At 42.0% G+C, this 21,867-nt stretch overlaps 1 protein-coding gene across 1 annotated transcript; it reads left to right on the top strand.

Annotated features, from left to right (window-relative positions):
* The first annotated feature begins 5,161 nt into the window (after positions 1-5,161).
* On the top strand, positions 5,162-20,608 carry LOC120062895 (T-box transcription factor TBX5-like). The gene is made up of 7 exons (XM_039012962.1): positions 5,162-5,256; positions 5,712-5,831; positions 7,647-7,794; positions 8,397-8,549; positions 13,622-13,713; positions 17,776-17,975; positions 20,040-20,608. The coding sequence occupies exons 1-7, from the start codon at positions 5,165-5,167 to the stop codon at positions 20,606-20,608; spliced, it is 1,374 nt and encodes a 457-aa protein (XP_038868890.1). The 5' UTR covers positions 5,162-5,164.
* Positions 20,609-21,867: the final 1,259 nt, after the last annotated feature.

Raw genomic sequence — 21,867 nt, 5'->3', positions numbered from 1 at the left:
GATTGCGGATGGATTATTTCATGGAAATCAGAGTCAAATTCATTTCGCCAACCGGAGAGAGCCGAGTCCAAACGAACGCCAGTTTACCTCGCGCTGACCCCTTCAACTTTCAACTCCGGTTGACTCTGGTCTAGAGCTGCACGGTAATGCGCGCAACCGGTTGATTATCTCGATTGTCAGTAATCCAGGCATATTCGCGCTCACTGCACCAAATTGCTTTGGGGGATGGTAGCCTATGAGATAATATACATGTCTAGGCTAGCCTAGCTATTTATATTCTGAGAATGCATTCGTGTATTTATTTATTGTTGCTCCTCTCTTCAATAGGGATTAGGTAGTCTACTTTCATGCTATTAAACCAAACCAAATCCTCATAAAACGACGACCCCCCCATTTACACATGTTTTCTATCTCTCTCTCATTGTGTTGTGTGTATGTATGTATGTATGTATGTGTGTGTGTGTGTGTGTCTGTCTGTCTGTCTGTCTGTCTGTCTGTCTGTCTGTCTGTCTGTCTGTCTGTCTGTCTGTCTGTCTGTCTGTCTGTCTGTCTGTCTGTCTGTCTGTGTGTGTGTGTGTGTGTGTGTGTGTGAGAGAGAGAGAGAGAGAGAGAGAGAGAGAGAGAGAGAGAGAGAGAGAGAGAGAGAGAGAGAGAGAGAGAGAGAGAGAGAGAGAGAGAGAGAGAGAGAGAGAGAGAGAGAGAGAGAGAGAGAGAGAGAGAGAGAGAGAGAGAGAGAGAGAGAGAGAGAGAGAGAGAGAGAGAGAGAGAGAGAGAGAGAGAGAGAGCGAGCGAGCGAGCGAGAGCGAGCGAGAGAGAGAGACATCTTATGATCCAATCTTTCAGTGACTGATAAATTGATAATTGTGATAGGCCTACTTTGATCGATTTGACTCCTGATATTTAGGGCATCCTAAATATGGGAACACTTGCGGTTGTCAGAGAGAATTGGAGGAGTATAGGCTATGGGGGGGTATGATGGGGGTGGGGCTGAAAAACGAAGGGATTTCCTTGAAGCTTATCATTGCTGATTTGAGGGACAAACTGAGAGCTCCCCTGCACGGAGAGAGAGAGAGAGGAGGAGGGAAGGCGGGAACACGGGGGTCTCTTAAGGGTCGACCAGGCTGGCTGCGACAACAGTCAGAGTCAGACAGTGTAGGAAAGTTTGTCCAGACATAGGCTACAATCCAGTTTTAAAATACTAAGACGTATATAACCTTCGTCCAGTATGATATCCACGGTATATTGCGTTACTGACGGAGGTCTGCTCACAGAGTGTTCTAATTAATTCGGTTACTTAAGTGCATGAGTGTGGGCCTGTGGGAATTTCGGATATAGGTAACACAGCGACTCTGGACACGGATTTAACACACACACACACACACACACACACACACACACACACACACACACACACACACACACGCCAGGATGACCGTTGAATTTCGGATATAGGTAACACAGCGACTCGGGACACTGATTTAACACACACACACACCAGGATGACCGTTGAATTTCGGATATAGGTAACACAGCGACTCGGGACACTGATTTAACACACACACACACCAGGATGACCGTTGAATTTCGGATATAGGTAACACAGCGACTCGGGACACTGATTTAACACACACACACACACCAGGATGACCGTTGAATTTCGGATATAGGTAACACAGCGACTCGGGACACTGATTTAACACACACACACACACACACACCAGGATGACCGTTGAACTGTGTTCTCCAGGGACGAAACAGAACAGCGCATAAGGTAGGCGGCCTACACCCAAAGAGTAGGGAGTGTTTGAGAAGTGTTTGAGTATGAATGTGTTGTTTAGTCTCAGCAGCTTGGCTTTAGACGCGGACTCCATGACGTTCCTGTCCAGAGTTGATGTATAGTGCAGACCTGCGTTCAAATACTATTTAACGTAGGGATTTCCATTACTTCAAAGTCATTTCGAAGTAGGCTAAGTATTTGGATATTTTTTATTTTGAAAATAAAAGTAGTTTAATGTTGGAATGTAGGCCTATTTGCAAATACACTTGGAAAATATTGGCATGTGAAAATACTCAAATACACAAAGTTAAATTTTAAACACAAATATTTAAATACTATATGCATTTGAACCCAGTTTGGTCCTATGGGTATTTGAAATCATGTGTTTTTGAAAACAAGTATTTGTAAATAGTTTCGGCTATTTATAGGATGTTATTTGAAAATACTATCAAATAGGCTACTTTAAATAGAAGTAGCTGATTTGGCCACATTATTTGACAGTACAAAAATACACAGAAAAATAAGTAGGCTACCACACATAGCATATATATTTCAACTCGGATGCTGTTCAGTGAGAGATATTCATGTGCAGTCTGGGATTTTACCTACAATAAGTCAAACTGGACCTCTCATCGGTCATCTAGAAACACTGTTCAGATTTTGGGCTCTATTCAGTCTCATCGCGTAAATTCAGTTTTACAGCATGATTGAAATTTGAAGTCAATGTTCCTGATTCACGGTAAACGCTGCATATTTCGGCTCCATCGGAAATGACCTTTACATTTCTATCGCGTATATGTAACGCTTCAGTTTTGCAGATTGAAAGAGCCTTTAGCGTCACTAGAAATGTTATAGTCAATAATATATTGAAAACAATGGGTTTTTTTACCAGTGTGCCCTGATCTTTTACAGTTTATAGCATCATATCATTGTATAGCTTACTAATAACATATTTGATTTCTAGTAGCCTAAAATAGTGTTATTCTTAGGTTATTATTGATACATTATTTATAGGCCTAAATTCATGTATGCATAAACTACATTATTCATTATTAGACTGTTATTAGATTATGATTATGATGATGATGGTGATGATTATTATTGTTGTTGTTATTGTTGATATTATTATTGTTGTTATTATTACGTTGTTAATATGCCCACCATGTGACATAATCATCAAATTATTTTCAATATAGCCTAATAATAGTTTGTCACAAAGTCTTAGCCTACTGATATTTAATTTCTTAATTTGTTTCATTTGATTATCTAGACCATTTGTGCATGAGCATGTTTCTTTACGTGTTTCAAAATGCATAAAACAGATTATTTGGTAGTATATTTTTAGTTTGAATTGCATTATTATTTTGGCATATTTTCTGTGAAATGAGACTGAGCTGCACATTGAATTCAAGTCAATATTATCAGCTCTACAGTCAACATGTTAATATATTAGTGGAGATCATATTTGCTTTATTTTGCAACGTTTCAATGTAGCCTATAATGCACGCTTTAGTGAACGCTTTTCATTTGGATGATAAACTAAGCATATAATTGAATCCGGATATACACTGAGTGTACAAAACATTAAGAATGTTGGTCCCGTGTGGCTCAGTTGGTAGAGCATGGCGCTTGCAACGCCAGGGTTGTGGGTTCATTCCCCACGGGGGGACCAGGATGAATATGTATGAACTTTCCAATTTGTAAGACGCTCTGGATAAGAGCGTCTGCTAAATGACTTAAATGTAAATGTAAGAACACCGTCTCTTTCCGTGACATAGACACTGAATAGGTGAAAGCTGTTTTCCCTTATTGATGTCACTTGTTAAGTCCACTTCAGTGTAGATGAAGGGGAGGAGACAGGTTAAAGAAGGATATTTAAGCCAATTGAGAAATGGATTGTGTGTGCGTGTCATTCAGAGGGTGAATGGGCAAGACAAAAGATTTAAGTGCCTTTGAATGGGGTATGGTAGGTGCTACTCGTTTGTATCAAGAACTGCAACGCTGCTGGGTTTTTCACGCCCAACAGTTTCGCGTGTGTATCAAGAACGGTCCACCACCCAAAGAACATCCAGCCAACTTGGCACAACTATGGGAAGCATTGGAGTCAACATGGGCCCGCATCCCTGTGGAACGCTTTCGACACTCTACACTTGTAGAGTCCATGCCCTGATGAATTGAGGCTGTTCTGAGGGCAAAAAGTGTGGTGGTGATTGGGGGGGTGTTCTTATTGTTTTCTACACACAGTGTACAGTATAGGCCTAGGCCGATGATTCTGAAAATACAGCGTCCATATAGGCCTATCTCCTTTGGCTATTAGCTTAATGGAATATGGAATGATGGTCTCTGTAGTAGGTCTAATTGGCTAATAGTAAAGTATTGACTGATAATATAATATCAGATAATAGTGTGTGTGTGTTGCGTCTATCCCGTCCGTGTGTCCTTCCGTGTCAGGTAGTGTCATGGCTAACGCCATCCAAGAGCACGTGGACACCGACAAGGACTCACCGAAAGAGAACAAACCGGAGAATCATACTCGCTCCCTGAGCTCGCCACCTTCACCGCAGACAACGTGCACACAGCAGGTAACTAACCGCGTGTGTGCGCGTGTGTTTAATTGTTCTAAACATAAAAACGATGCACTTCCATTTATTTTTAAATTGTGGGTGATGACGATTTTTGCATGCACCGAAATTGCATGATTTTTTTCTCCTTAAGTGATATGGAAAAATTCCAAAAATAATGTAATTATTAGGCTAATAATCTACGGTGTTTTAGCCTATTAGAGATACCTGTTTTTTCACAGAATAATATAGGCCTAGGCCACTAATTTAAACGATTAGCTTATTCCCCCAATATAATAACTAAAGTCAGCTAGGTAGGAGTCCATGTCATGTCAAAGCAGAAACAAACAGTCCGTTTTAGGAATGCAGGAGCTGAATATGACCTAGATTTGGTTTCTAAACTGTCGGTTGGTTACCAAGAACATGCCCAGAGCAACACTGACTGACTGCTTCTCTCTGGTCAAATCTTTGTCAAACTCCGTTAAAATATCGTTGTTGACGGATAAATGTGAAACCTTCAGTAGCCTGTTTAACAGTGTAGGCCTATGTATGTAATACATAGTCTTACACTAGTTATTGTTATTAATGTAAAGTAAACCTGTTCCAATAATACGACCTAGTCTCATTAAGATGAAATACAATGTAAATGGGCAGGCATTACAGGCCAACATATTTTTATTTTATTTATTTATTTATTGTTTTTACAATGTTCAAATAACAAGTTTGTGTAGACCTATTGGTAGGACATTCATGGCGGAGGGAGTGGGTCTTTGGTTTAAATGTTTAATATATTTATTATCTCCTCTGTTCTCTCTGTTCTCAGGGAATGGATGGAATAAAAGTATACATGCAAGAGCGGGAACTGTGGGATAAATTCCACGAGGTTGGAACGGAGATGATCATCACTAAGGCGGGAAGGTAAAATTGCCTGTCTTAATCTCTTCATTTTTATCTTCAAACATCAGTGCTGAATGCTTTGAAAAAGTAAAAGTAGCCTATTATTTTCTGAATGTATTTTTGTATTAGGTGAGATTGAGAATGAAAATCGTGTCCCTATAAACTTACAAACATATCGTTTCTCTCTTTTTACTTTGGTTTAGGCTATATGGTAATTACCAAGGAGCATTTAGGAAAATATAAAAACGAATCTACTAGGCCTATAGACCTGTTAAACCTTCAAATATTTAGTCACATTTTTGTGATTAATGTTTGTAGCCTAACATTTTTATTTAGCCTATAATTATCACAAGTATGTTTTGTTTCGGTTTTTGCTCACAACCGCAGCGATGGTTGTTATGCCTCAGTGATAGGCCTACGGATATTGCATTTTTTTGCTATGTTCCTTACGGTCGGTGGTTTTCCTGTCTCACCAGGCGGATGTTCCCCTGCTACAAGGTGAAGGTGACGGGCCTCAACCCTAAAAGCAAGTATATTCTCCTCATGGATATCGTGCCAGCAGATGACCACCGCTACAAGTTCGCTGATAATAAATGGCAAGCTTCATATCACATCTTTGCATATTTAAATAGCCTACTTGATGTGTATTGTTTGTGTTAAATGTAGACTAATGTTTATCTCATAAGCTGATGGAATAAATACTTGAAATGGGTTTAGTAGCCTATAACTGACTCAACACACCCAATAACCCATAGTCAAGTTTCAAGCTTCAAAGTATCAGAAAACCAGGAGCAAAGCTATATCTATCTCTCCTATTAGAGATTTCATCCCAATAACACTATGCTGATAACATTTACATTTACATTTGAGTCATTTAGCAGAAACTCTGATCCAGAACGATTTACAGGAGCAATTAGGATTAAGTGCCGTGCTCAACAGATTTTTCACCTAGTCAGCTCTGGGATTCAAATCAGCAATCTTTCGCTTACTGGCCCATCATTCTTAACTGCTAGGCTACCTGCCGCCCATGATAAAATGCTATATGCTGTATTTTAACATCATAGAGAGAGAAATATATAACACAGTGCCCTACTAAAATGCTGCAGTGATGTTCTAGTCCTACCCCGTGCCCTGTGGCCTATTTCCCTGTGTTTGCCTGCTGGCCGCGCGCCACTCCCCCTGTCCCTGACCACCGGTTCAGTCTCAGTACCATGGGTTCATGTGGCGGGCAGATTAAAGACCGGGTCTCTCTGAGGTCCACACCAGCATGAGGCTGCAGGGGAGATCTAAACCCACTTGTGCTGCGTGAGGCTGTCATCCTCTCCCTGGTCACGTGATGATGCCCTGTGGCACCCTAAAAGACGCTTCATTCAGCTGATCCCACTGGCCCAATGGGAGGCAGATGGCCCATTTTCAGTCATGTTTAGGACAAGGACCTATGTTAATGTCTAATGTGAACGCTGTTGTGCGTGGGTAGATCTCCCTCTAAGGGAGGTTCTTTGTTTGTAAATATCCGTGGTGCTCTGTCATTTCCCTGTCCCATTTGACAGACGTGAAATAACTTCAGTGAACATGTTTTCCAGCTCGGTCCAGTTGTGGCCAGTTGGAGGCATTCTTCTCGGACAGATTCCAACTTAAGAAGTCATACACACCGACAACAACACGCACACACGTCATAGTCTATTGTATTTAATGTGAACCAGAACATTTTGCCTGTTTGAAATAGATCAGATTAGTTTATTGTCCTACAAGGATGATCATTTTTGGAAACATCTTTCATGCTCACATGGTTGTGATTTGCCTGTACGTCATCCATCGCTCCGATTAACACCTGGATTGGTATTAACATATCCTGATGTCACTGATGGGGGCCAGCTGTGTCTCTCTTCATGTTGAAAGCAGTTTAAATGTGAGGAGGATGTTGGTCTAATAATAAGAATAGATAATAATAGATACAGCCAGAGGCACGTCAGATCTGTGTGTCTCCTGTGCCAGTGTGACAGTATAGAGCATGGCCGGGTCAGACTGTGTGTGTGTGTGTCTGGTGTGTGTGTGTGTGTGTGTGTGTGTGTGTGTGTGTGTGTGTGTGTGTGTGTGTGTGTGTGTGTGTGAGAGTGTGTGAGAGAGAGAGAGAGAGAGAGAGAGAGAGAGAGAGAGAGAGAGAGACATACAGTACGAGTGGCGTGGCGGCAGAAAAGGGCAGGGCAGGGCTGGGTCAAAGCAGGTCCATCTGACATGCACATCAGCGTCCAATTGTAATTGATATTTGGTTGAGTTGTCGACGTGTGAATTCAGTGTGTGTGTGTGTGTGTGTGTGTGTGTGTGTGTGTGTGTGTGTGTGTGTGTGTGTGTGTGTGTGTGTGTGTGTGTGTGTGTGTGTGTGTGTGTGTGTGTGTGTGTGTGTGTGTCAGGTCTGTTTCGGGGAAGGCAGAGCCGGCCATGCCAGGGAGGTTGTACGTCCACCCTGACTCTCCAGCCACTGGGAGCCACTGGACACGCCAGCTTGTCTCCTTCCAGAAACTCAAACTCACTAACAACCACCTGGACCCCTTTGGACACGTCAGTCCTTTACTTCTCTCTACCTGTGTGTGTGTGTGTGTGTGTGTGTGTGTGTGTGTGTGTGTGTGTGTGTGTGTGTGTGTGTGTGTGTGTGTGTGTGTGTGTGTGTGTGTGTGTGTGTGTGTGTGTGTGTGTGTGTGAGGATGGATAGCGCTGCTGATAAAACAGCGGTAACCACAATAATGATGTTAATGATGTTCAGGGCCATTAGCTCATGCCTCGTACCCATGCCTGGTGGGACTATCACATCAATTAGGATTAGGTCTCTCAACGAACACACACACACACACACACACACACGCACACGCACACGCACACGCACACGCACACATACACATACACACACACACACACACACACACACACACACACACACACACACACACACACACACACACGCTAGAGAGGGACCACAACAAAGATACACCCAGTAAATTGGTACAAAAAGAGACACATCTGGAAATTAACAATTTAGCATGGGTCCAGAGTAGACAGAAGGGCAATTTTGTGGCCCTATTGAATATCATTCTACAAGTGGGATGGCGCTACAGCATTCAGTGTTTTACTGTTTACTGTATGTCTCTGTTTTTGCTGTATTGCAGATTATATTAAACTCAATGCATAAATACCAACCCCGCCTCCACATCGTCAAAGCAGATGAACACAATGGGTTTGGTTCCAAGAACACAGCCTTCTGCACGCACATGTTCTCAGAGACCTCATTCATCGCTGTGACATCATACCAGAACCACAAGGTACTGAAACACTGAAAACACAAAGTCATTATTATTTAGTTAACAAAGTCACATTTTTGTTCATCTTATTTGGTCAGATATTTCTGGATTATTTTGTCATAGATACAATTGAATTATCCAGGTCCTGTTGTGCAGATTATTTAAATGAGTTGCAACTAAAGCAGGCCAGAGTTGTCTTATGGGTGTATCTTTTTTTCCATGTGAATCAGTGCATTATTCCCCGGGGTCACTGTTCTCAATTCAACATGTCAAGTTTGATAACAGTGTGTACACTTCACAGGGCAGTTCTGACCTGTTCCTTTCCTTTGATCATGTCTGTTATGGTTCCAGCACCAGAGAGCAAGCCCTCTCACACACATAGTTCTTCACTCTTCACACTCTCTCTCTCTCTCTCTCTCTCTCTCTCTCTCTCTCTCTCTCTCTCTCTCTCTCTCTCTCTCTCTCTCTCTCTCTCTCTCTCTCTCTCTCTCTCTCTCTCTCTCTCTCTCTCTCTCTCTCTCTCCCTCTCTCTCTCTCTCTCAATTCAATTCAAGGGGCTTTATTGGCATGGGAAACATACAGTTGAAGTCGGAAGTTTACATACACTTAGGTTGGAATTCACTGTATCACAATTCCAGTGGCTCAGAAGTTTACATACACTAAGTTGACTGTGCCTTTAAACAGCTTAGAAAATTCCAGAAAATGGTGTCATGGCTTTAGAAGCTTCTGATAGGCTAATTGACATAATTTGAGTCAATTGGAGGTGTACCTGTGGATGTATTTCAAGGCCTACCTTCAAACTCAGTGCCTCTTTGCTTGACATCATGGGAAAATCAAAAGAAATCAGCCAAATGCCTGAAGGTACAACGTTCATCTGTACAAACAATAGTACGCAAGTATAAACACCACGGGACCACGCAGCGTCATACCGCTCAGGAAGGAGATGCATTCTGTCTCCTAGAGATGAACGTATTTTGGTGCGAAAAGTGCAAATCTATCCCAGAACAACAGCAAAGGACCTTGTGAAGATGCTGGAGGAAACAGGTACAAAAGTATCTATATCCACAGTAAAACGAGTCCTATATCGACATAACCTGAAAGGCCACTCAGCAAGGAAGAAGCCACTGCTCTAAAAACCGCCATAAAAAAAGCCAGACTATGGTTTGTAACTGCACATGGGGACAAAGATCGTACTATTTGGAGAAATGTCCTCTGGTCTGATGAAACAAAAATAGAACTGTTTGGCCATAATGACCATCGTCATGTTTGGAGGAAAAAGGGTGAGTCTTGCAAGCCGAAGAACACCATCCCAACCGTGAAGCACGGGGGTGGCAGCATCATGTTGTGGGGGTGCTTTGCTGCAGGAGGGACTGGTGCACTTCACAAAATAGATGGCATCATGAGGGAGGAAAATTATGTGGAGATATTGAAGCAACATCTCAAGACATCAGTCAGGAAGTTAAAGTTTGGTCACAAATGGGTCTTCCAAATGGACAATAACCTCAAGCATACTTCCAAAGTTGTGGCAAAATGGCTCAAGGACAACAAAGTCAAGGTATTGGAGTGGCCATCACAAAGCCCTGACCTCAATCCTATAGAACATTTGTGGGCAGAACTGAAAAAGGTTGTGTGAGAAAGAGGCCTACAAACCTGACTCAGTTAGAACAGCTCTGTCAGGAGGAATGGGCCAAAATTCACCCAACTTATTGTGGGAAGCTTGTGGAAGGCTACCCGAAACGTTTGACCCAAGTTAAACAATGTAAAGGCAATGCTACCAAATACTAATTAAGTGTATGTAAACTTCTGACCCACTGGGAATGTGATGAAAGAAATAAAAGCTGAAATAAATCATTCTGTCACGTTCTGACCTTAGTTCCTTTTTTATGTCTTTATTTTAGTTTGGTCAGGGCGTGAGTTGGGGTGGGCATTCTATGTTGTTTTTCTATGTTTTGTTCTAGTCGTTATATTTCTATGTGTTTGGCCTAGTATGGTTCTCAATCAGAGGCAGGTGTCGATCGTTGTCTCTGATTGAGAATCATACTTAGGTAGCCTGTTTTCCCACTATGGGTTGTGGGTAGTTGTTTTCCGTTTTAGTGTTTTCACCATTCGGGACTGTTTCGGTTTTCATTTTGTTTCTCTTGTTCTTTTTATATTTTGTATTCATTCTCATTAAAAGTATATTATGGATACGTACCACGCTGCATTTTGGTCCTCCTCTCCTTCCACCAACGAAAGCCGTTACACATACTCTCTACTATTATTCTGACATTTCACATTCTTAAAATAAAGTAGTGATCCTAACTGACCTAGAATTAAATGTCAGGAATTATGAAAAACTGAGTTTAAATGTGTATGTAAACTACACTTAAGGTGTATGTAAACTTCCGACTTCAACTGTATGTTAACGTTGCCAAAGCAAGTGAAGTAGATAATATACAAAAGGGAAATAAACAATAAAAATGGACAGTAAACATTACACTCACAGAAGTTCTCTCTCTCTGTCATGCAGGCACACACACAAAGACATGCAATACAAATTCAATGTATGCGTTCAATAATTATATTTTTGCAATACAACATTTTAAACTATTGAATTCAAATAACATTTCTGAACAGAAATTCAACTTTCTTTGATTCAAATTACACTTCTGTTGGCATTGATTATAGCTCCATAGTAAAAGCCCACGTGTATTGTGATAAATACATCCCGTGCTTAACAAGAAAAACACAAACCAACCCCATTGTGACGTTGACAGTGAAAATAAATATTTTTCACTCCAAATGTTCCAAGAACCAGTATATTTGGCTTGATGTATTTAAACCTGGCGACTGTTTAGGGAAGCAGTTTACACTGGGATCTTCTGCTGGTTAAAAAATGTATTCTGTCAGAACATGGGTTCCATGTTTGGGTTCCAGGTAGATCTCTTTTGGGTTCCAGATAGAACCCTTTTGGGTTCCATGTAGAACCCTCCGTGGAAAGGGTTCTACATTGAACCCAAAAGGGTCCTTATCCTTTTCTCAATAGGGGGTGCTGTTTGCACTTTGTAATAATTTCGTTCCCAAATTAAACTGCCTCGTACTCAATTCTTGCTCGTACAATATACATATTATTATTACTATTGGATAGAAAACACTCTCTAGTTTCTAAAACCGTTTGAATTATATCTGTGAGTAAAACAGAACTCGAGTTGGAGCAATTTTCCTATGAGGATGTGAGAATGCTGAAATCTGCAGGCTGTTCTGAGGTCGGTTTATTAATTTGCATGTCTTCTATTGGTTGAGATGCACTGCATACGCCTTCCCCTGGATGTCAGCGAATAGTGAGAATTGAAATGGAGTTGCTAGGCAGATCTGAGGCCTTATAAATGGGCTGGCAACGTGGTGTACTCTCTTTTTTCCCTTCGCCATGACGCAAGACAGACCTCAGGATGGCGTTCTGGAAAGCTACCGTTATAGGCCTTAGATATATCCGGCTCTGATTTTATTCGATATAGGTGTTAAAGACATCATAATGTTGTTATTTTAAACCGAGTTATATCAGTTTATATCAGTATATTGCGATTTTCGGGTATTTATTTGTGCTGCGTTCTAGGGAGTTGGACACGTCTTGGCCACATGGCTAATGTTTACTGCTAATTCCAAAGTTGAAGGCGACAATCTACAACCGAGCAACGATTCTTTTGGAAAAAGGACAACTTGCCCAAGATTCTGATGGGAGCTCATCAAAAAGTAAGAACTATTTATGATGTTAATTCGTTGTTCTGTTGAAAAATGTAAAACTCATATTCCGCCATTAATTTCGGTGCGGTCTCGCTTTAACGCACGCTGTATGTCGTAGTAACGTTAATTTTAAAAATCTAACACAGCGATTGCATTAAGAACTAATGTATCTTTCATTTGCTGTCCAACCTGTATTTTTTAGTCAAGTTTAGGATTAGTTACTGATTAGATTAGGTGCCTCTCCCAAGATTTCTCCCGACATATTGTTGGCAGCTTGGCTACTATTCTCATTGTATAACCACGATTTGTGCCGCTAAATATGCACATTTTCGAACAAACTCTATATATATTGTGTAATATGATGTTATAGGACTGTCATCTGAAGAAGTTTGAGAAGGTTAGTGAAAAAATTAATATCTTTTGCTGGTTTATTCGTTATCGCTATTGTTGGCCTGAATCAATGCTGTTGTGTGGTTGGCTATTGTAGTAAGCTAATATAATGCTATATTGTGTTTTCACTGTAAAACACTTAAAAAATCTGAAATATTGGCTGGATTCACAAGATCTTTGTCTTTCATTTGCTGTACGCTGTGTATTTTTCAGAAATGTTTTATGATGAGTATTTAGGTAATTCACGTTGGTCTCTGTAGTTATTCTAGTTGCTTTGGTGAGAGTTGTGATGGTGGCTGCAATGGTAAACTATGATTTATACCTGAAATATGCACATTTTTCTAACAAAACATATGCTATACAATAAATATGTTATCAGACTGTCATCTGATGAAGTTGTTTCTTGGTTAGTGGCTATTTATATCTTTATTTGGTCGAAATTGTGATAGCTACCTATGCAGGAAAAAAATGGTGGAGAAAAAAAAGTTGTGTCTTTTGCTATCGTGGTTAGCTAATAGATTTACATATTGTGTCTTCCCTGTAAAACATTTTAAAAATCAGAAATGATGGCTGGATTCACAAGATGTGTATCTTTCATCTGGTGTCTTGGACTTGTGATTTAATGATATTTAGATGCTAGTATTTACTTGTGACGCTATGCTAGGCTATGCTAGTCAGCTTTTTTACTGATGGGGTGCTCCCGGATCCGGGATTGTGTGCAAGTAGAAGTTAAAGGAACCAAAAAATATTATTCAAAGGGTTGTCCTATGGGGATAGTCAAATAACCCTTTTAGGTTCTATATAGCACCGTTTCTTTCTAAGAATGTGGTTCTGTGAAATGTTCATGTTGCTATCCAGAGTCCCCAAATCCACCCCTGTTCAGGTCCAGATCCAACATTCCTTATGGATCAGTAGGATACAGTATAACACAGGACTGGGCTGGGTGTTAAGTGATCTAAGGAAGTATGTTGTTTCCCTGTCAGATCACCCAGCTGAAGATAGAGAACAACCCGTTCGCTAAGGGCTTCAGAGGCAGTGATGACATGGAGCTGCACCGCATGGCTAAGATACAGGGGTGAGTACAGCCTCTCTCTCTCTCTCTCTCTCTCTCTCTCTCTCTCTCTCTCTCTCTCTCTCTCTCTCTCTCTCTCTCTCTCTCTCTCTAGTGATCTACAGTAGAGGATTCTGTGGGGAAGAGGAGACAGTTGAGCATCTGTTATTTTCTTGTTCCAGACTGGTAGGGGTGTTTTCTGTCCTGGGTGGGTGGTGTACAGGCCTAGGGTTTGGGCTGACTCTGGACCTGTACTATACGTTGGCCAGGCCTGGGTATACATTGCCTTCAGAAAGTAATTTTTTTTTTTTAATCCTCAGCAATCTACATACAATACCCCCAAAATGAAAAAGCGAAAACAGGTTTTTAGAAATATTTGATTTTTTTTTTATTAATCTAAATGAAATACCTTATTTACATAAGTATTCAGACCCTCTGCTATGAGACTCGAAATTAAGCTCAGGTGCATCCAGTTTCCATTGATTATCCTTGAGATGTTTCTACAACTTGATTGTAGTCCACTTGTAGTAAATTCAATTGATTGGACATGATTTGGAAAGGCACACACCTGTCTATATAAAGGTCCCACAGTTGACAGTGCATGCCAGAGAAAAAACCAAGCCATGAGGTCAAAGGAATTGTCTGTAGAGCTCCGAGACAGGATTGTGTCGAGGCACAAATCTGGGGAAGGGCACCAAAAAATGTGTGCAGCATTGAAGGTCCCCAAGAACACAGTGGCCTCCATCATCCTTAAATGGAAGATGTTTGTAACCACCAAGACTCTTCCTAGAGCTGGCCGCCCGGCCAAACTGAGCAATCGGGGGAGAAGGGCCTTGGTCAGGGAGGTGACCAAGAACCTGATGGTCACTCTGACAGAGCTCTAGAGTTCCTCTGTGGAGTTGGGAGAACCTTCCAGAAGGACAACCATCTCTGCAGCACTCCACCAATCAGGCCTTTATGGTAGAGTGGCCAGACCGAAGCCACTCCTCAGTAAAAGTCACATGACAGCTCGCTTGGAGTTTGCTAAAAGGCACCTAAAGACTCTCAGATCACGAGAAACAAGATTCTCTGGTCTGATGAAATGAATATTGTACTCTTTGGCCTGAATGCCAAGCATCACGTCTGAAGGAAACCTGGCACAATCCCACGGGGAAGCATGGTGGTGGCAGCATCATGCTGTGGGGTTGTTTTTCAGCGGCAGGGACTCAGAGACTAGTCAGGATTGAGGCAAAGATGAACGGAGCAAAGCACAGAGAGATCCTTGATGAAAACCTGCTGCAGAGTGCTCAGGACCTCAGACTGGGGCGAAGGTTCAACAGGACAACGACCCTAAGCACACAGCCAAAACAAAGCAGGAGTGGCTTCGGGATAAATCTCTGAATGTCCTTGAGTGGCCCAGCCAGAGCCCGGACTTGAACCCGATCGAACATCTCTGGAGAGACCTCTGGAAAGACCTGCAGCAACACTCCCCACCCATCCTGACAGAGCTTGAGAGGATCTGCAGAGAAGAATGGGAGAAACTCCCCAAATACAGGTGTGCCAAGCTTGTAGCGTCATACCCAAGAAGACTCGAGGCTGTAATTGGTGCCATAGGTGCTTGAATTACTCAGTAAAGGGTCTGAATAGTTATGTAAATATGATATACACTTCTAAAAACCAGTTTTTGCTTTGTCATTGTGGGCTATTGTGTGTAGATTGATGAGGGGAGAAAACAATTTAATCCATTTTAGAATAAGGCTGTAACGTAACAAAATGTGGAAAAAGTCAAGCGGTCTGAATACCTTCCGAAGCCACTGTAGCGTAGCCAACAGGCGAAGGGACTGACTAGTAAACTACTTGTTGGGGCAGGCAAAAATGGCAGTGTGGAAGACCAGGAAACGTGAGATGTGGGGTGGAAGGACCCCAGAGCTGTCCTGCTGGGGTTGGTGCGGGCCAGATCACATTGGAGCATATACAGTGAGCTCCAAAAGTATTGGGACAGTGACACATTTAAAAAAATAATACAATGACTACGATGTTAAAGTGCAGACTGACAGTTTTCATTTGAGTGTTTTTTCATTCATATTGGGTGAACCCTTTAGAAATTACAGCACTTTCTGTACATATTCCCCCAGTTTAGGGGACAAGCTAACTTGTATGTGTATTAATAAAGTAGTCAAAAGTTTAGTATTTAGTTGGGTGGTCCCATATTGTGGATGCGACCATGATTACGGATAGTCCTAACTGAAAATTAAATAATGATGCGTGAGAAAGTTACAGACGCACAAGTATCATACTCCCAAGACATGCTAACCTCTCACCATTACAATAACAGGGAAGGTTAGCATTTTCGAGGGGGGGTATGATATACAGTACCGGTCAAAAGTTTGGATACACCCACTCATTCAAGGGTTTTTCTATATTTTTACTATTTTATATATTGCAGAATAATAGTGAAGACATCAAAACCATGAAATAACACATATGGAATCATGTAGTAACCAAAAAAGTGTTTTTTTCTACAATGTAGAAAATAGTAAAAAATAAAGAAAAACCCTTGAATGAGTAGGTGTGTCCAAACCTTTGACTGGTACTGCATGTGCATCTGTAACTTTCCTACTTATCATTATTTACGATTAATTCAGCACTATCTGTAATCATGGTATCATCTACATGAACATGTTCTATTCTTATTTACAATAAAGTGACTCCAAAATGACACAATACATTGTTCACCATTCATTTCTATTGCTAACAAAATAATCTGAAACACAACCAAAACAATCAGCAAATGCATCCAAATGCATCTACAGTTTGTAGTCATGAGCTTGATGTAATCATTGCGTGCTAGGAATATGGGACCAAATACTAAACTTTTGACTACTTTAATGCACATATAAGTGAATTTTTCCCAATACTTTTGGTCCCCTAAATTGGGGGAACTATGTACAAAAAGTGCTATAATTTCTAAACAGTTCACCCGATATGAATGAAAATACCCTCAAATTCAGGCTGACAGTCTACACTTTAACCTCAGAGTCATTGTATAATTTCAAATCCAAGGTACTGGAGTACAGAGCCTCAGACGTTTGAAAGGGACAGTCTGTTTTGTGTCAGCAGTTTAAGGGGTTTAGAGTTCTATGTCCTCTCAGAGAGAGACTGTAGATTAGGAGAAGGAGGAGAGGAGGAGAGAGGATGAGAAGGGAGGACTGGAAAGGTATTGTATTAGTCACTGTACTGCTCTATGTGAGGAGAAAGGAAGGAGGAAATAAGAAAGGGGATGGACTGTGGTGTTAGAGTGAGAGAAGAGGGAAACAGGAGAGTATCTGAAGTGGCATGTGGCTGAGAGTTTATTTTTAGAGAAGCATATTATCTCTCAGCAGAGTGTGTGTGTGTGTGTGTGTGTGTGTGTGTGTGTGTGTGTGTGTGTGTGTGTGTGTGTGTGTGTGTGTGTGTGTGTGTGTGTGTGTGTGTGTGTGTGTGTGTGTGACGGTAGGATGAGAGGTAGAGAGACAGCCCACTGTCCCCTACATAACACTGAGGTAGCTGAGGCCAGTGTAGATGTGAAAAAGAGCGAGAGGGAGAAAGAGTGGAGGAAAAGCAAGTAGAGATAATGAAATATGTATTTTTTGCAGAGTGAATATTTGCTGTACAGCAGGTAAATACTTCATAAAATGCAAGTCTATAATAGAACAAGAATGATGAAACTGGGAGGGAGAGTGCAAAAATAAAGAAATACTGTGGTTTGATTCTGAAGGGGTAGACACAAGTATGGAAATATACAGTACATTTAAGAACAGGCTGAACTAAATTCTTGTGTAATGTCTTGGCAAGCAGCTCAGACAATATTTTCACCTTAATTAGACGGTTTGGCCTAAAATATACTCATATATCTGCAGTGACTGGAGACCTGTCTAATTACTGTGCTTGTACTCTCTCTCTCTCTCTCTCTCTCTCTCTCTCTCTCTCTCTCTCTCTCTCTCTCTCTCTCTCTCTCTCTCTCTCTCTCTCTCTCTCTCTCTCTCTCTCTCTCTCTCTCTCTCTCTCTCTCTCTCTCTCTCTCTCTCTCTCTCTCTCTCTCTCTCTCTCTCTCTCTCTCTCTCTCAGTAAGGAGTGTCAGAGGGTGTGTCCTAGTGTGAGTCCGTTTGGGGGGGGACCGAGGGGGTTGGGTTCACACCCCTATACCTGTGAGAATGGGGTGAGCAGCACCACCCAGGATCTCCTCACCCCCCCTCCAACCCCCTACACCCTCCCCCAACCAGACCCACACAAACACATGCAGGTGTACCACTGCAACAAGAGGAAAGGTACGCAACGCTGCATTTGTATGCCTACTGTCACCCTAGAACAGGGGTGTCAAACATCCGGCCCACGGGTGGTTTGAGTATTTATTTTTAGATTTTAGATTCGTTTTTTTGTTTTTTCCAATATACTTTCAAATGTCTAAAACCAAATCAAAACTGTGTAGAAATTATCATGTCACCTGACTGTGTCCAGATTGCTAATAATCCAGCCAGATCACCCTTTATACAAGTCTGTATTCAACGTCCATCCATGTCTGAGGACGTCGGGAGATGATGTGGAAGCCGGCCACTAGGGGCAACAGTGAGCGCTGTTACCTTCGAGTAGGTTTGGTTTTCTAGGCTGTTGTGGATGGGGATAGCGAATGGGCGTAAGCATCTGTAAGTTTAAGTCCAGCGATAGAAAGTTGTTTTGAATATTTTGGTTTTAAGTGTATCCCAAACCTTAACCTTTACCTCAACCATCTGGAGTTAATGCTTAAACTCCACCCTAACCCTAAAAATCCAGAGTTAATGCCTAAACTTAACCTTAAACACTTCGAAATTTGACTTTGTAACAAACTCAAAAAATTTGAATGACAAACATGGATGAATGTCTCATTCTGATGTGAGACTGAGAACTTGTTGAATAATAACCTAAATGAAAGCAAGACAGATCAGGGAGCATCAAAAATTCCAATAACGATGGATAGAGGAAAATGTTTAGCACATTTTGACGACAAGGAAATATAACCAATTTTCATTGCGGACCTCCAGACCTTGTTGAAGATGGAATGCGGCCCCCATGGTAAAATGAGTTTGACACCCCTGCTCTAGACACTGGATTCGTTTTTTATGTCTCTTTGAGTCTGGCATGTTTTGTTTCTATGATTGTCGTTGCTAGTGGAAGACCACCCAGTTAGCACATAGCTTTCTGAAAACCATATGTTTCTTAGAGCTTAATGGGAGCTTGGTTGTCCTGTTGTTAATTTGCATATAACCTTCCCACAACGTTCTAGGAGTGGTGCAGGACAGTTGCTTAACTTTGGAATATTCTCAGCACATTGAAGGATCTTGACAAAGTAACTTTATTTTCTTGGTATTTCATTACTTTAACAGAACATTTCCTAAAGGTTCAAGCATGGTTACATTTAATTACATTTTTGGTAATGTTCTAGGAACGTTCTCCAACTGCTTTTACATTGGGATTGGTCTCAAATAGTTCAGAGAACGTTAAGAAACAACGTTCTCCTTTGGGAATTTCACTACTTCAGCATAATGTTTACTACAGGTTTCCTCATGGTTCTATTTAAAGTCATGTTCTCAGAACATGAAGAAAACATTTACATTCCGTCTCAGCATCTTGTTAAGTGTGTTCAGGTGTGTGGTCACGCCCACTTATTGGCCACACCTGATCTTAATGAGTGCTTGTTTCCTTTGAAATAGGGTCTGTTTGAATGGGCTAAATTGAACAGCTTTGTATGAGTTCCAAAAACATGGCATGCTTGCTACATCCTGGTGGCGCAGTGGACTAATTCCATGGTTAAAGAACAGGAGATCATAGGTTTGAACCTCACTGATGCCGTGCCCCAATAAAAAATACATGTGTTCGCCAAAGCAAATGAATCTCCATGTGTCCTATCTGTGCTTTGAGTTCAAAACCATTAATGCAAGCTATCATTGTTATTGAAACATTCAGTGAATGTTTTCAGGAAGTTATTCAAAAACCTCTAAATAACCTATCATTTCCGTTCTCAGAATGTTAATAAAACCTCCCAGGAACATTTTCAGGTAACCACAGTAAAACACTCTCAAACCTTCCTGCAACCTAAAAATGTACTTTCCCAGAGCAGCAGAAAATTTCACTTCCGTTCTCAGAACGTTTAAAAAAACGTTACATTTCGTCGGCCAGGAAACTTTATGACTTCGTTACCAGAACCAAGAATGTACGTTCCCACAACTTCCAAGGAACCAAATGTGCTTGCTGGGCTGTTCCTTTCATAGTGTATTCCACAATCTTACACCCTCTCTCTCTCTCTCTCTCTCTCTCGCTCTCTCTCTCTCTCTCTCTCTCCCTCTCTCTCTCTACAGCAGATGATACCTGTCCTACAACAGAGCATCACCAGTACAGGAAGTCCTACATCAACAGTTCTCCCAGCGATGTTGAGTCTTACTATCACCCATCTGCTTACCCTCCTCCCCCTCTTCCTCTCGCTGTCCATCCCCATCCCCCTGGTCTCTCTGACTCCCTCTACAGGTCAGAGGCGGGGCAGCGGCAGGCGTGTATGTTTGCTGGATCTGAGCCCAGACTGGATGACCTCAGCTGTACATCCTGGTCCTACAGCTGCCCTTTGACTCCTGCTATGACCCCCATGACCCCTACTGACCCCTACATGACCTTCCCCCACCAGCCCTACTCCTCCAGTCCCCGGGGCTCTCAGCTGAGCTCAGTAGCCCACCAAGGCTCTCCTCCTCTGGAGGACTCTCTCTCTCAGTGCCCCTACCAGACCCAGAACTCCAGACCACCCCAGACACCCCAACACACCAGCCCACCCCTCAGAGAGTACCACTGCTACCCCACCTCCCTGTCTCCTACCCAATACCACACCCTACACACACAGATCAGGGGAGGGGTCCCAGAGTGGAGCGAGCCCACCTGATTGGACCACAGGTGTAAGGGAAAGACAGACTGGTGGCTGGGGGTTCTATTTATGTGAGGTGTTTATGTGAGGTGTGTCGTTTGATGTGTGAAGAGATTTAATTTGCCAATTGTGTCTTTCCCTGTGCTGTGGATTGAGCCTTGGATCGTCTTTGTGTTACATTTAATACCATCCCCCTCTGTCTGGGACCACTCTGGAAGGAACTGATGTTAGCGGAACCAGATGGATAAGCACTCTAACTGGAGGGACAGGAAGGAAGATGACACCATCAACTACAACGTTCCGAACTTCATCCCTGAGACTGTTTTTAATAATGCACTATGTTACCTGTCTGTCCCCTGAAGAAGTGAGACTGTGTCTCTGTGGCCGTGGTTTCCAGTTGGTGTGTGTGTGTGTGTGTGTGTGTGTGTGTGTGTGTGTGTGTGTGTGTGTGTGTGTGTGTGTGTGTGTGTGTGTGTGTGTGTGTGTGTGTGTGTGTGTGTGTGTGTGTGTGTGTGTGTGTCAGCTCAGGTCAGGGCTGCTGTGAGTTAATGTCGGCTGAGAGGCCGGCTGAGTGGCCACAGGCAGAGCAGAAGAGATAAACAGTTAGTTTAAACCAGGCTGCAGGGAGTAAGACGTGACACACACACACACACACACACACACACACACACACACACACACACACACACACACACACACACACACACACACACACACACACACACACACACACACACACACACACACATAACCCCCCCAAAATAATAATAAATAGAACTTAAATCCATTCATTGTTTTCTACTGCTCCTGTAGCCAAATTCTAATGTATCCATTTATTTTACATAGGCCTTAATTCTCTGCAATAACACTCATTCATCACACATTGTAGAGCATTAAAGCTAGAACCACATATGACAGGGAGTTAGTTAAAAGAACCACTACTGGGGTGGGCTATATCAGCTGATCATCTAGAATGTAGGTTATGAATCAGCTAGTTAGCATGGTTTTGTTGTCAAAACAAGCTAACTATTGTTTACCTGATTTCAATTTGTTCTGCTACTGACAAACAGTCAAACTGCAGATGTCCCCTTCCATGTCCCTGACCGTGAAACAACACATGCTAGCAACTCCAAAGTAACCCACTACTGGCAGTATTCATTTCTAATTCCCCGCCCGGCACCGGTAGGTAGATAATGCCAGTAGGAGGATTGCAGCAGGGCACTGACGCACTCACAGTGGCAAAAGGGCGACGGAGGGGACTTTCCTCAAGATTGATG

Source organism: Salvelinus namaycush, chromosome 18, assembly GCF_016432855.1.
Source record: "Salvelinus namaycush isolate Seneca chromosome 18, SaNama_1.0, whole genome shotgun sequence".
NCBI lineage: Eukaryota > Metazoa > Chordata > Actinopteri > Salmoniformes > Salmonidae > Salvelinus > Salvelinus namaycush.
The sequence above is the reverse complement of the archived record's forward strand: the minus strand, read 5'-3'. Positions and strand labels throughout refer to the sequence as shown.